The sequence below is a fragment of the Cyphomyrmex costatus genome, unplaced genomic scaffold (genome assembly GCF_001594065.2).
Source record: "Cyphomyrmex costatus isolate MS0001 unplaced genomic scaffold, Ccosl1.0 scaffold639, whole genome shotgun sequence".
In the NCBI taxonomy this organism is placed as follows: domain Eukaryota; kingdom Metazoa; phylum Arthropoda; class Insecta; order Hymenoptera; family Formicidae; genus Cyphomyrmex; species Cyphomyrmex costatus.
Genome location: NW_017280199.1, coordinates 1,036,029 through 1,052,686, shown reverse-complemented (window position 1 = coordinate 1,052,686; position 16,658 = coordinate 1,036,029). Strand labels below are relative to the sequence as shown.

General features: G+C 28.9%; 1 protein-coding gene across 6 annotated transcripts in view; it reads right to left on the bottom strand.

Annotated features, from left to right (window-relative positions):
• LOC108779904 (serine/threonine-protein kinase MARK2) overlaps positions 1-16,658 on the bottom strand; it is a 28,384-nt gene that overhangs the window by 1,559 nt on the left and 10,167 nt on the right. The window contains exons 5-15 of one of the 6 annotated variants that reach the window (XM_018547454.1): positions 16,372-16,592; positions 16,097-16,208; positions 13,774-13,886; positions 13,485-13,686; positions 12,925-13,128; positions 12,134-12,335; positions 10,608-10,775; positions 8,915-9,035; positions 8,641-8,729; positions 1,409-1,450; positions 53-164 (exon numbers count right to left, since the gene is read on the bottom strand). In XM_018547454.1, the coding sequence (XP_018402956.1) occupies positions 53-164; positions 1,409-1,450; positions 8,641-8,729; positions 8,915-9,035; positions 10,608-10,775; positions 12,134-12,335; positions 12,925-13,128; positions 13,485-13,686; positions 13,774-13,886; positions 16,097-16,208; positions 16,372-16,592 (1,586 nt within the window). Of the gene's footprint in view, positions 1-52; positions 165-1,408; positions 1,451-5,419; positions 5,580-8,640; positions 8,730-8,914; positions 9,036-10,607; positions 10,776-12,133; positions 12,336-12,924; positions 13,129-13,484; positions 13,687-13,773; positions 13,887-16,096; positions 16,209-16,371; positions 16,593-16,658 lie in introns of those variants that run through there. The other 5 variants (XM_018547456.1, XM_018547455.1, XM_018547457.1 and 2 more) reach the window with 5 other exon arrangements.

Below are 16,658 nucleotides of genomic sequence, written 5' to 3'. Positions count from 1 at the left end.
TTTGATATCGCATGACATTTGGTAACATAAATATGCTTCTCTTTTTCAATACCTTTCGGATCTCGGACATTATTTCATTAGGATCTCGACTACTGGTAGTCTTCATACTCCATGTGAAACGTAGACTGCGCGGTTTGACCTGTTCATCGTTAGTAGTAGCTCCGCTGTAACAAAAAGATATCTTAAACCCGTTCAATTATCTAAAGCAATTCCAGTGGTACAGGTTTTACAATTACGAATAAATTTAATACTGCGATATAATCCAACTGCAATAAAAAAAAGTTTAAATTATGTAGCGAAATTTCGAATACTTCTATCTCGAATATTTTTTTATATTATATTTAACATCACGAGAGCGATAATTTATGAATTTGTCCGAATATTTCTCACGGGGACTATTTTTATCTTTTATTAGAAATTATAACACGTTTTTATGCATGTTAGGATTAAATTAAAAATTACGAAATAGATCAAGTTATGTAAAATGTCGATCTTGTGCAGAATGTGATGTTGTACATTGAAGCTTCAAGCTTGCGATTGCGGCGCAAAAATAAACTCTTAATCCGCTTAAAAGAGATTCTAAGATATAACGTTGTGCTAAAATCTTTGCAAGCTGTCGATAGATAAAACATAATGTAGAATGGAAATTCATCCAGAATCAAATCCTATGGAAAGTTATAACATACATGCGTGACATGCAAATTATTTCACGTCATAAATTTAATTACAATTTTAGTGTTGCATACATATATTTACATTTATATAGTAAAGAACACTTAAAAGTGAGTTTAACATAAAAGACAAAAGTTATATGTGAATCGTTGCAATCCTGAATATATATTAGATTATTACCATGATAATATCAAGTCTTGGGATATTCTTATGACAATAAATAATGAGAAAAATATAGTAGTTTATATGTGAATGATGAAGTATGTAAATAATAAGTCAGAGTTAAAAGTTACTAGGCAAAAATGACAACATTAATCCAATATGTTTCACACATGTACCTTATATATTAGAAATTAGATAAATTCTGTCTTATATTGATAATTATACAATATATATATATCTAATTAGAATAATATTGCTTTCTACAGATCTTTAACCTTAAGTCGTAATATAATAATTAAAATATAATTCTTATGTTTGAGTAGTTATTTAAAATATCAAATATTTTTGAGAGGCAATACTAAATCATCTCATAAAATATGCATGTTATATTACACAAAGATCATCGTAGATATCAACGAACGTGCATCAAATATTATATTCTATTTAAACGAATATAAGTACGCGTCACACATTGATAATGATCGACAACAAAAAGTTGGAAGTACGAAAAATCAAGGAATGAATGAATGAAATTAGAATACGGATAGTGGTATTATGGTATGTAGCAACGTACCTCACTACTAGGTGCTTGGGGGGTACGGATGGGTCCATGGGGCTGAAATAACAAAACAAAGGCAGTTGCTAACAAACACTAAACATGATAAATTAATCAAATTGTCATATGTATAACAACCATCACCATCCTGTCACCATTGCACACTGATTATAACACATAAAATTATGATAGGATGAGCTTAGAAAATCTCTGGTGGAAGTCATATATTGATATTTTCAAAATTATACATAAATTCTTATATAAAAATAAATAAAAATATAAAGATGTATAACGTTGATGTGAAATCTCAACGCGGATATATATAATTAATAGATATTTTTAAAAATATGAATGTTTTTTTTTTAGAGAAATTAAGTTAAGTAAATTGCGATCGTGAATCTCTTTGCTTAGAATAATTTCTGATTCCCTAATACGATGTATCAAAAGATAAATGTGTTGTGTAAATATAAAAAAAAAGAGCCCAATTCACACATAACACATTTCTACCGAGTTACATGCATTATGAACGCTATAAGATATATTTTCGCACAGGCAAAAACATTCCTTTTATGTTTACAAGGATTTAGAAATAAATTAATACAACATATACAAGACATTTTTGACATATTTATTAATGCGAATTTATTACTATTATTGCTCCTTAAAATTATTAAATAATATCTCTATTTTGTTTATATATTATAAGCTGTTTACTGCCCTCCACGATTCTAAATTTAAAAAATTTCTAAATTAGATTCTTTAAATAAAATGGATTGACTATAATTAATTAAATATCCTAAGGATCCTTTTTGGATGCTTGGACGGGCACGTAGTTGGAGTGCAGCAAAAAGCATAATCACTTAAAGACATGTTATATTTATATAATTTGCAAACAAATTTTTTTACCTCATATTTTGATATATTTAATATGACGTGGTTTCTTTTCTCTCTTTCTCTCTCTCTCCCTCTCTTTCTCTCTCTCACTTTCTCCTTCAATTGTCCAATATTTTCTCTTTTCTTATTTTCATGTACATTAGTTTATTGGGATCTTAGATATTACATTTTATTATTTTTATATATAATATATATAACTTTCTAATATCACTTATGTATCCGAATATCGATAAACATGTGACAAATACAAAAACAAATCCTAATAATGACGATTTTAAACATTCGTTGGAAATATATTATATCAAAATACTAAATATATCAGGATACATTAATTGTGCAATCTCAGAAAATGTAAATGAAAAGTTAATTGGAAATATTTTATATCATACAATAGAAGTAAATATACAATTTTTAAATATCCTTTGTACAAAAGAATATAAAAAAATCATCAATGTCTTAAAAAATCAGAGATGATAAAATTTCTCTGATTTATTACAAGTAGGATAATAACATATTCTTAAGTAGCTCGAGGCCACTCTATAGGATACGCCAAGATTCGTTAATAAACTATAATAATAGTTATTTGCCACATAAATGTAGATGCTATTTGCGTTGACCAGATATTATTAATAAATGCTATTGGCAATGACTGTGTGGAAGGATTAGTGCATTGATCTATCGTGTAACGAGATATTTGAAATACACAATATTATATAGGAAAAGGCACGTATCTTCGATATTAAGGTAACACATGATCACAATTCACAAATTTATAATATATGCAAAGCCAATACCTGTACTTAGTATTAAAATTAAGTTAAATTGCAGATTATTAATATTTTTAATAGCTACGCCTTATACCAAAGAATTATGCATAATACCTTGCTTTTGTATTTTTCATTAAAAATACAAAACAAATAAGTTCAATATATGATTTCTCGTATATTGAAAAAAAAATTATAAACAGTAATCTTGGATAAAGCTATTATAAATGACAGTTAATTTAATTGGATTTTTAATATTACATTGTACTACTAAGCACAGCATTGCTCTTGAATAAAAATTTAGCATTAATATTAATCTTTGTTGTTGTACAGTAAGATTATCAAAGACATACGTGCTTAAATATTGTATATTTCTAATAATTAAATAATGATACAATATGTATAGATTAGGATATATTAATTAATATACAAATAAATGAAGTATCAATTGATTATATGGCTTGCCTTGATCAAATAATGTTCGATTATATTTCGCGTTTTCAATAATTTATACAATACAAATGAATATTTATTAATAAAATAAATTAAAGCAAGATAGATAAAATTGAATTGCCATTGATTGCAATCAAATAGCACTCTAATCATAATGTATTAGTCAATTTTGAGATCAGCCTCGGGAAGTGTTTATAATTGCCACTTTGCAGAAATAAAGAATCGTTCTGGTGGATCAAATACAGATGCTAAATATTTACATGTAATCTGTTGCTATTTGTTTACAGAATCTCGACAATGGAAAATTTCTGATAAAAATAAGGTATACTTCAATTAATCGCATTAAAACATGTACTTTAATTAAAGTGACAAGATAAAGTGGAATGCCTGACACATTTTTTACATATCTTCATTTTTGCATTTGTTTAATTGAAATATATTTGTATTTAACAAACCGAGTCAGCTAAATAATATTAAAATATAAATGCAATTGTTACACTGACATTAAACCAAAAAGATAAATATATCGATTAAAAAACAATATAATAAAAGTATAATGTATTATATATTAAATTGTAAGAATTGTTTCTTCTTAATATTGCAAATAGAATTAATTAGCTCCTTTGTCTATTTAGATTCTTTCATTCTTGCAAAGATATACGTTATTTATTATAAGTTTAAAATTATCTATAAATAACAAAAAAGTATGAAGCTGCACAATACTTTATGGAAGAAAATGTTGTAGCTATGTCAATATTTACATACATATGTATATATTATATGACAACATATATATCCATTCATTTTAAAGGACATATTTCCTTGAATTTCGTTTTAGTGAAAGAATCAGTACAAGAAGCCAATATATAGACTTATTAATGATATTACAAGAAATCAAATATGTATTCCACGCTATCTTTGAAAAAGGAATCTATGTTGGATATAAAAAAAAGGGAAAGAACAATATATATGTTATACAGTAAAAGCATGAAATCAGTAATTGTATACATTTATTAATAAACTTATACATATACTAATTTTATTATTAAAATTGTCATAAGAAAAGATAGTTGATATTTTTCCTAGTAAATGTATACAGTTACTATTCTAATTTAGCTAAAATGTATACAAACAATACATTTATATTTACATATATTTAGGCAATTAAAAATATTGTTTTGTGTATAGTTCATTATAATCTAAGAAATAGAAAATATTTCGTTAAACAACATATTTCTTTCTTTCTTGTATTTAAAAAAAATTCTTTGTTTAGTTTTGTATGTGTAACATATTTATTTTAGATATCTATCAATAATTATGATATTTTTGTTCAAAACATTATAGTACAATCCTTTGTTATTATTTCAATTAAATTGCATACAGTTTAATTTTATAAATAATTTTTCAATTAAAATGTGTAATTTACGCGCGCAAAAATTTATATGAATTAGTATACTATTACTAAAGTTTAAATAAGAATATATTCTTATAAGTGTACACATATTTATTAGACATAATAAACATTTATTTTTATTTGTTTTCTTTAACCTTATATAAGTATAATTGTATACATTCATTATTAAATATATACAATTATTAAATTTTATACGCTTTTACCATAATATACATATATTACACATTATACTTGGTAAATGATATGGTGTCAACAAAACAATATATTATTGAAATTGTATGTGAAATATTGTGAAAATGTGCAATGTAGAGAATATACTTTAATTGTTTGTGCAATAACAAAAAATTGATCAAACAATAGATATCATACAATAGCTTTTATGTTATAATTTCAAATATTATACATATATACTGTTATCCAACATATTTTCCTATTATATTAAAAAAAAAGAAAAAATAAAAAATTAACTATAATGTTACAAAATATACATTATTCTAGTGTCCTCATTGTAATTTATGAAAAAAGGAGAGAGAAAATCAAAACGAAATAAAATAATACATTCGTGGAAGATGCGATTGCCATGGCGCGATTTATCTGCATGCGGCTCGCTCTCATTTCAGCTCGGGGGAAACAAGGCGAGACTTCCTCCTTCACTTAAAAAAATCTGTCAAAGTACGAACAATCATATGTACTCTATTATCTGTCAAATCTGTCTGGTACGTTCATTAGTGTTAGTATAACTATAACATTTTCCTCACACTCGAATTTCTCTACCACTTGTAATCATTATGATCGAATATATACTTTTACGTTAGCAAGCATCTGTCGCTTTTATCTTCTACTAAAGGCAGTATAAAGAGAAAAAAGTATTATAGTAGTAATACAAAAACAAGGAACATGAATAAACGTGTTTTTCATTGATAAAATATAAATAAGAAATTAAAAAGTTTGTTTTATAAACACAAAATATTTAACAATTGTAAAAATCTTCTGTGCTAGTTCATGTACCGTTGATTTGCAAATAAAACTTATTTCATCACATTTACAAGATTATTAAATTGCTAATTTTAATATAGGAAAATAATCTATGCCTGTCACACATCCGCCGTTACATAAAAATATGCTTTCGGTGCTTAAATATAAGTGTTTTGAACACACTTATTAAATTCGCACCTATCATTTTATATAATGGTTAGATACTTTACGTCGGAAGGCAATCTATTAACTATTTCATCATTCTTCGTAAAATAGTTTTTACATACATTACTTGTAGTTACTTTATAACATAAGTAAAATAGATAAGCTAAAATAGATTTTATATTGCGAAAAATGGTAGAAAAATATAAAGAAAATATTAGATTTTCCTTTAAACGGACGACGTAAAGTATGCATACAGGCAGGCTGAATTAGGAAAGGCACAGATACCAGTGTTATACCTAAATGCGTAAGGCGATTTCCTGGTTTGTGATTTCAGGAAGACATTTTTTTTCTTTTCAATAATTATGTAATCATACATACATATACATATGTATATATGTATTATAATGTACGTTATATACACACATATATATGTATATATATATATATTATATGTATGCTCGAAGATGACGCACAATACTTGACATGTAAAAGTTCTTAAAAAAGTAATCTACACTCAATCTTGAGAACTACAGAATAACGGAGTCAGGAGATTTTCTTTTCTCTTTTAAGATTGCATCACACAATATCCATTGAGCAGTCGACTAATAATAAATAAACTTTTGCTTCTTTGCCCAGCTCGATTCAATATGCGTTAGGTACGCATCGGGCATGCTGCATCATGACACTGTCGGCACATCGGTTGTATTAAAACTCGTGTCTGTATGGCCTTTTGCTTGTCGGAACTCGAGAGATGAAGTGAAGCTTATATGGTTCATGGCCTGCAGCATATAATATATACCGATGTGAATTGATAATAGAAACGTCAGGTATTCATTCTGATGCACCAATGGCTATGGATGCCGTCAATTCGCACATTTCTGTACAATTATTCTGTACTATATTGAAATGATGAGTACAGTGACCATATCATGAAAGAATATTATAATAATTGTCTAGAATGAATAAATATATATATATATATATATGTACATATATATGTATTATATATATATATACATACTCCCGTTATTCTGCAGTCTTCCATCCTCAGCTCCAAATACTTATGTACGTGTATAGTATGCGCTATCATTTTGCATTTGAATGTGCGATATGATAATTAGGTCCCATATATGTATATATATGGATATATGTGTGTATATATATATAAATATAAATAATAAATCAAAGATATGCCTCGCTACAATCGAGTGAGAAAAAGGGATGCACAATGAGTATGCGAGGTGGCCTAAATTCAGCCGAGCAGTGTGTATTACTTCCCATCAATCGATCTCAAAAGAATTTGTTTTGTAGCAATATAGTATTGTATCTTATAGTAATATAGTATATGATTTTTCATTTAATTAAAAACTCTATATAAAAGAAGACGTTGTGTACTTTTCGTTATGCATATAAAATGGAACCAAGATATTTCTACTTAAAATTCAGCTAAAGGATACAATTTGTCAAGCAAATATTTATGGGACGAACAAACAATACAGATAGATGAAGTACGCGATACGCTTGAGGATGAATATGGTATATGTATAAGTAAATATATAAATAAAGCGAAACAAAATGCATAAGCTACATATTCTGCGGCTTTCATTGATAATGGTCGCTGCTGGCTCATCGGATTTGTAATAAATAATATCATATATAGCCTTATAATATGTAAATACATCGATGTATAGAATTTCCAGAATTACATAGTCATTGTGCATCCTTAAAAACAGAAACATCATTTTGCATGCAAACAATAAATATAATTTATCAAACTATGTCACAATATGAGATATATATTCGAGTATATTAAAATCTCAACACTTAAATGTTTAAAATGCTAAGCATGCACTGAGGATCCACTGCAAAGCTGTGATATTTATGCTAGCGCTCTCAGTCTGTACTTGTCGGATAATTGGATAACGCAATAGCATGAAATTATTATAAAAATATATATTTACTACTTACGATATACATGTACATATATGCATATATATACATTATACATATATATACATATATAGTATGAAATAAATCGACAAATGTAGATGTATAATCAAATAAAGTACAGAGAATGAAAGAAATAAAAGAAATATATAAAAAATATATATAACAATGTTTCATGTTATAAAATATTTGATTTTCATGGACCTTCTTTGCATCCATGTGCGTGAATATACTTAGAGAGATTCGATTAGATAATACATGCACAATAATTATATATTAAATTATTATACGAGTATATTAAAAAGATCGATTGTAGGTAATTGTTAATAACTCTTTGGTACTTTAATACACCTTTCTCTTTTAAATTAATATTTTCATCATTTTTACGAGTTAAGTATCAATAATTTTTCAAGAAAATTTTATAGTTTACGTTAATGCCAACTAGGAAATAATTTATTCATAAGTCTGATCTAATTATTGGTCTTACACAGGATACTTGGCTCACAAAATAGGTAAACTAAATATGTATAAAAAATATTTGGAAATGTACAGTGGTAATATTACAATTACATATTATTAGCATGCTATCAAATACTAATATTAAAAATTATATAGATTTAATCAATCATAGAACTTACCGTTTGGAGAACTTCGAGGATAATTTCGAGAAAAAGGACGGCCTTGCTAGAGGGCTAATTGCATTTGTGTCCTGTGTTTGTGTGTGACCCTGGAAAACCATTTATATTAATTGCTAATAAAATAAATAATGCTTAATAAAAACATTTATATTGCTATAAAATAAATAATGCTTAATAATTAATTAATAATTGCTAATAAAAACAAATAAATTTGTCAAGTTACATATATATAAATTCTTTTTCTACAGTTATATTAGGTGTTTTAAGTACTCACCTGAGTGTGATTTCGCTGTGCTCTATTTTGGCCAGAATGGAACGTACTACGACTCGGAACATTCCGTGGAAATGCTGCCGTAGTGGTCGTGGCCAGTCTGTTGCTTGTGCATACACCCAAACTAATAACAAATAATAATTTTTATTTTAATACAAATTGCAATCGCGTGATAGACATATAGGCTGATTTCAGCAATTTATTTTTACTACGAATCATAAAAAGTATATGCTCGAACGAATGTACTATCATATTACCCATTCGATTTAAGTGAAGCTGGTGGTATTAAGATGCAAAGAGATGTAAGGTAAATAAAATTAATTATTAAGTAATGCAACGTAGCAAACCTTTTTACTTCATTATCTTAGTCTGGCAATTCATCCATCTACCAGTCTGCAAGATTTTTCAAAATAATTTAATTCTTTCAAATTTGTTTTCAGCAATAGATGATATCCAACTTAGCTCCATCAAAGTAAAATATATGAGTTAATAAATCAGTCATAATCAAAAAGTCAAAAATCAAGGTCCATTTTAACGAAGTTTTTTTAACAGTTACAGATTTTTCGCTGCACTACTTAATTACATACGTTGCAAAAAGTTTATTTAATTTCTATATATTTCTAAAAATATTGTAAAAATTTTCAACGCATAAGCAATATTTTACAAATTAAGCTTAATGAATAGAGTTAATAAAGCAATATTGATAAGAGGAATTATTTCATATTAATAAAAAATAAATATGTAATACATTATTATATAAATAGGCACAGTCTACTATAACTGCGCATGCAAGTTTCATTAATTGATGGAAAGAAATTCTTTTAAGAATATAATTGTACTTTTTGCGCGAGAGATACAAAATATAGTGATTATATAATAATACTAGAAAAGACTTCATAAGGAAATAATGTTAACTTAGATATTGGGTCATATCATAAACAATTTATCAAATAGATAATATTAAATAGTTTATATTCTATGAGATATAAATTTTCAAAACCAACAGGAAAAATACAAAAAGATCACAATGGTATGTATTAAACGCGTAATCATGTAGGAAATAATGAATTAAGAATAATTCCTTAAGATATCATGCCGCTATATACTACAGTATATCATCATAATTGTCCTACGTATTAAGCTTAGTGATCAATAAAAATTCATACAAAAATTTCTAAGTAAAATGTAAGCATGTCGAAATTGTATCATGAATCGTAATGAGATGATTTTATCATGATCAAACCTAAATGATATTTATACAAATGAAAAAGGAAGCAATAAAGCCGATATTGAGATCTAACAAAGTTTATATCATGCGAATGAAAAAGAGAAAGAGAGTAAAGGAATAAAGAGTAAAAAAAAGCAATAAGAGAATTAAAATATAATGAAAGAATGACCAGAAACTATCCTAGAGAATCCTATGTCGACAATTTTTTGAACAGAGCACTCCAAGAGATTGGCACTGTCGTTTTTGAGCTTCTGAGAAACGAATTTCTCATCATCCGCTCCGGCAGAATTTGCGAAAGACTATAGTGATAGAAGACCTAAATACCCTAAGAGAGTTAGTGGCCCAAGAAAGAAGTAACCAAATGAAAGAGAATAAATGTATCCGAATATATATACATATTTAAATATTAAATATGCAGGAATGTATGCAGGTCTTTCGGTTTTTGTATTAGGCATCGGGGGCCTGTACCTCTGCCTAAGAGGGTCAGCAGTGGCGAGTAAGGAGTTGTGGGCGTTGCGTGGTTGAGGGTCCAGTAGTGAATGGTCGCTGGGGGGTACACCACTTGAGGAACGGTGACTTGCGCTGATGCTCGCAGACTTGGTGTGACCCCGTGTTGGTCTAGTACCCTCGCCCAGGCTGTGCACAAAACTAATCAGCAAATTGCCGAACTTTATGGACCACGATTTAATCCTATTTTTTTTACGTAATAAAAGACTAGAACAATTTTTTAAGACTGTACAAAAGCAAAATGGGACAAGATCTATTTGTGAAACAAATATCAAAAAATGTTTCATTAATATTCGTGTAAAAGATATATAATTAAATTTTTAGATAGATGAACAATTTACAATAAGAATTTTCTTACTTGTTTCAAATAATGACTTGTTACTTTTTACTGTAAAGTCGTTTATTTTTATGTCGTATATTGTCTTGAAAAAAAAAATAAAAAATTACATTCAATTCATTTTTATAATTTTATTCATCAAGAAAAAAATTCTAAAAAAAATTTGCGCATATACATATATGTATATATATGTATATACGTGTACGTATAACGTTGTGTACATATATGTATAATTATATATAATTTTATAAAAAATATTTTTTTAAACAAAAATTTGTTAACAAGGAATATAAAAGGGAATCATAAGGATGAAAAGAGGAGAATGAAAATACTAACTGCTGTAGCTAACGTAACTTCGCGAAATACTCGTACGACAAGAGAACAGAATATGATGCTATAACGTATATATAAGAATGAAAAATGTATGATGATAATGTGTGTCTACATCGTCTTGACTGAGATATATGTATATTTGAGATCATTGAGTTTTTTTTGTACACGTGGATGCGATTGTTGTCTGATATCATTTCAGCAAGCGTCTGTACATGTATAAACGTTACATTGGACTGTTCGTTTGATACATCTGTCAAGCCATAAAGAAAGTGATATCGCAATGAACGATTGGCAGGCAGCAGCCAACATGCTAGAGCAACGCAACAAACAAATGAATTCCCCGCGGCTTTTTATGACAGACATTGTTATTGTTCACTCGATTATCAAATCATTTCTTGAATGGTTTAGTGTACTTTGCACACATAAAAAGTCAGTCGTCTATAGTTAGTGAAAGTGTTAAGTCGATAGAAAACGTCACACGAGATGCACTAATATGTTTACTTTGTGTGTGTGTATATATATATATAATATATTGTATGTCGTTATACAGCTAATGAAATAGCGGACTATAATTTAATTTGCGAATACAAATTAATAATTAAGAGCAAATTTTGTAATATTGTGTAAGAAACGAAAGAAATTAAATACATGTCCAATATCTCATATGTTATCGAAAAGTGAAAATGTATATAGAATATCAGATAAAATGTAATAAAAAAACTTCGTAACACTACGTTCATTTTTTTTTATATTTGTATTTCATTTTCGTGTAAATAAATCGCATGTTTTAGGTAAAAATAATTGGATGTTACAATACCTGGGTACTTCGTTGGTTCTTTCAGTAGATGCTGATGATGTTTTCGCTTGATCATAGGAGATGGTGCTACGTCGACCAACAGAACCAGGAGCAGGTGAGGTGAGAGGCCGACCACCACCTACCCCTGCGTTCATTGTATTGCTCTTGCCTACCCTTGCTTTACCACCAGGACTTGTACCCACGCCTAGAATGAACATTGTCACTGCAAGCCTCATTAGATATGGTTCAACACAAAACAAAAAGCAATATACTTTAAATTATAACAAACAAAACATATTACAAAGATTATAAGTCTAACCTGTTTCCACATTAAGAAATAAACATAAAATAAAATAATACCAAGTCTCTTTCTTGAAAAATCAATACATGATAAATGAGATATCAGATTTTAAGGATATATGTGCATGATGTTCGGTAAAATTATGATTTGACAATATGATTGCATGTTGAATCTTACAAACATATAAGAAACAGATGTGACAATTTGACATTAAAATGCGAATGATCAAAATCTCCGATAATAATATGATTGTATAAATATAATAAATATGATGAAATTTATGAACAATTTATGAATAATATGGAACATATTACAAATAACACAAATAACAGATAAATTACAAATTGCAAATTAGCTATTAAACCGCTACAACCTTATCCAAAGCAATCTCCCTTATCCAAAGACTTTGCTCAAGCATCACAAAGGAAACATAGAGCGACAAATAATCGAATATTTATTCATAAGACATTTCTGTCATAAAGTATCGTTCAAGAACAAAGCAACAACTCACTAGTATCTAATTGCCCAGGTGATTGACTATTTTTAGTTGCAGAGGGTCGGCTTGCAGAAACACGAGCACTATTTTCCTTTATTGTAGCTGCGTCTACAGTATTTTGTCGTTTAAAATTACTACCCCCGCTTCCAGTCACAGTTGTGCCAGTTACTGCAGTCGCATGATTGTGATTCGTTGCGTTACCTGGACTGGGTACGCCTCCTAATAAGAAAGAAAATTATGCAATAAAATCTTCTATTTTAGACACAGTATTTGTACTAACAGATTTATCAGCAAACACAATTCGGTTCTTGTTGTATACCTCAACATTCATTATGTCACTTTTGTTACAGTTTAACAATTAAACTATACTATATACTAATTACTAACTACTATCTCCAATACAAATAAATGATTGTTGCATAAAATTCACAATTTCTGATTACAGGGAATACAGATATCTTGTCTTACCCAAATTTGATAAATGTCCTTATCCATGTTTGTTATTTGACAGTAAAGTTTAAGCCACCGTACTGCATAAGAGTTACGGTTAAAGCGAAAACGGATATAACACTTACGAAGAGTTTCAGCACCAGACGAGGCCCGTCTACTGGGTTTTGGATTGCTAGCAGAAATACTTCTATGAACACCTCTGTGAGATGGACTCTGTACTGCGCCACCTGTTCCTCCACTGCTTCCTCCTCCACCACCTGAACTGACTTGAGGTGGAATGTTACGCAGTGACAATGAACTACCTGACCGTGATCCATCGCTTTCAGGCTATATAAACCAAAATTCGGGAAAAATATTAAAATTTCAAGACGCCATCATATATTGTATATTAATCTTAATATATTGAATACTTACATCTGTTGTTTTTCTACCTAAGAGCAAGTATGTGGCGAATACATCGTCATATTTCGCTTGTCCTAAAGAATCTTCTATTTCGCTTCGAGTATATCCCATACTGGCTAAGGCCTCTGAAATGGAAATGCGTGGCGGCATAGTCACATCCATTAGAATTAGAACAGTTTTCCAACACAACATTTATAATCCAAAATTAAAAAGATATTAAAAATATTAAAATAAAAAGTTTTGCTATATACTGTTATAACCAAAGTTGGGAAAGTTCTTTTTTAAAAATAACGCATTACCGTTATTTGTGGTAAAAAGTAACTCATTACCGTTACTCGTTACCGATTCTAAAAAGTAACGATAAAAAAATAGTTACTTTTCGTTACGTTTTTTTTTATAATTATGCAGTAGACTGGTCTATTCACCGATTTTGATGAAATTAGGATCATTCGACGCGTTTTTACTCAAAACGAAAGAATCTGGCAAAAATTTGCGATTCAGCGAGGACGCTAATGCTGGATCACACTGCATCGGATGTGCATCATACGACGCTCTGCAACCAATCAGAAAAATCGTATCATCGATATGAAGCAAAATCCTATTTTCTAATAGGTTGCAGAGTCGTACGACGAAAGTCGGATGCAGCGTGAATCCAGCATAATAGACAAATTTAACTTCACTTCTTTGACGCTAGCGTCAAGCAGAATGGTCACGTGATCCTTTTGACGCTAAAAATGAGCGTCGAGCATCAGCATGAAAAGGCATCTTAACATCTCTACAAGTAATGCGTTACTTCCCAACCTTAGTTATAACTTCGGGCTCGGTCATAGGCTCCGCACGGAGAACCGCTGCGGTTACACGATATTTTCCCGAAAAACTAGACTGGAAAATGCTGATACTAACAAAAACCTCTATGCAACATGATTTTAATTTCTACGGATTAGTAACACTGTTGAAGTAGTAAATCCATAAGTTTGTAGAGTCGTTTTGATGCATCTGTCAAAAAGTGTGTATGACAAATGTATCAAATGACAAATACAAGTGCAATGACATTTAATTAAAATAAGAATGAGAAATAAAAATCGAATAAATAAGTGAAAATAAAATACATAGAGATAAACAAAGTGAAAAAATGATTTATATATTTATATATAAGAGGATAAATATTATATTAAATGCAATTAAAATTTAATGTTAACTTTTCAATTTTTCCGGCTCATACCGTATCTGCATAAGATTCATTAAAATAGCCCTGAAACATGAGATTGAAAGCATAGGTTCAACCATTCTTTGGACTAAAAATTCAATCCAAGAAATTTAGAGTGTATAACAAAAGTGTAAACGAAACTTTTAGGAGGCGTAAATTGAGACAACGAACGTAAAAAAAGCGTTTGTCTCGAATCAATACAAAAAAAAACTCCGCGTTTTGTTTACATTGAGTCCATCGCGCCGCGTACCAGCCTTGTATATATCATATTCGAATTGATCGGATGCAGTCGACAATCGTCGGGTTTCTCCAAGAAATCTTGTTATCACCTTGCTTAATCAATCAAGTGTTTGATTCGCGCGCGATTCTCCACACGAAGCCCGTGACTGAGCCCGAACATCCGGGCCCTATAGTTATAACAGATACTATTAAAAAAAAACACATTTAGAAATACAGAAAATTCTTAAAAATTAAATTTATAATGTATAATGTCTTAATAATGTATATCCATGTTTTAACACTCGTTAAAAATAAGATGTGGTTTTAAAAATCAATTTTAATATTAGAATTAATTAAAAAATTTTATTTTTTTTTATTAAGATATATTTTCATGCAATAAAAAAGATTTTTTAGAAGCAGATCACAACACATACATAGATGTAAATATATCAAACTAAATAAGAATTCGAAAAACAAAGTATGATGTTTTCTACGCTGTGTGTAAAAAACGTACATACTTAATATAATTTAGTAAAAAGTCATTTTAAATTGTGCATGTTCTAAAAACTCTATTTAACATTATAATAGAAAATTGTAATATAATACATATTAAATAATATTAAAAGTTTGATATATTTTGATAAGATATTAATAGTGATTATTGCACAACTATTTAACTACAAGGGACATCCAACCGTGTAACATTCTTACAGAAAATGTATTAAAAAAATCCAAATTAAAACTATAATATATTATATAATTTGAGAATATGTATACATATCGAAGAAAATAGAAGCTGAGAGATCTTTGTCATTGATATCATATAAAAATAGTGAGAATGTTCACAATGGATGTATTAAAATAGAAGCATTAAAATAAAATGGTAAGTAGTAAGTGTTATGTACATACTGGCAGACTCACCTATCCTCTTGTGATCTCTGTAATCAGGTTCGGGTTCTAAGTACGGCTTTAATTCGTCATCCTCGTATCCCAAATTCATCCATTTATCCTTCATTATGTTCTATAGTAATAAAAATTAATAGATTATATTTCTTTTAATGACTTCCGTGGTATTACAATAAAATATACCATTTGTGATCGCATTGAGAAGACAATTAATACCTTAACTAATAAGGTAACAGAGTTCAAGAATAAAATACAACTCAAATCTGATTTCCACATACCTCTAGTGAGGCTCTTTTCGTTGGATTGAGCACCAAAAATTTCTTGAGAAGATTTTCACAGTCGGTGGACATATAAAACGGAATTCTATATTTCCCCCTTAATACTCTTTCCCTCAATTCTCTCAATGTCGAACCATCGAAAGGCAGTGAGCCGGATACCAATGTGTATAGGATTACACCTAACGACCATACATCCACTTCCGGACCATCGTATTTCTTTCCTGTAAATGAAAAATTGCATAAGTAAATTGCATAAGTTAACACGCAAATTTGTATGAATCACACGT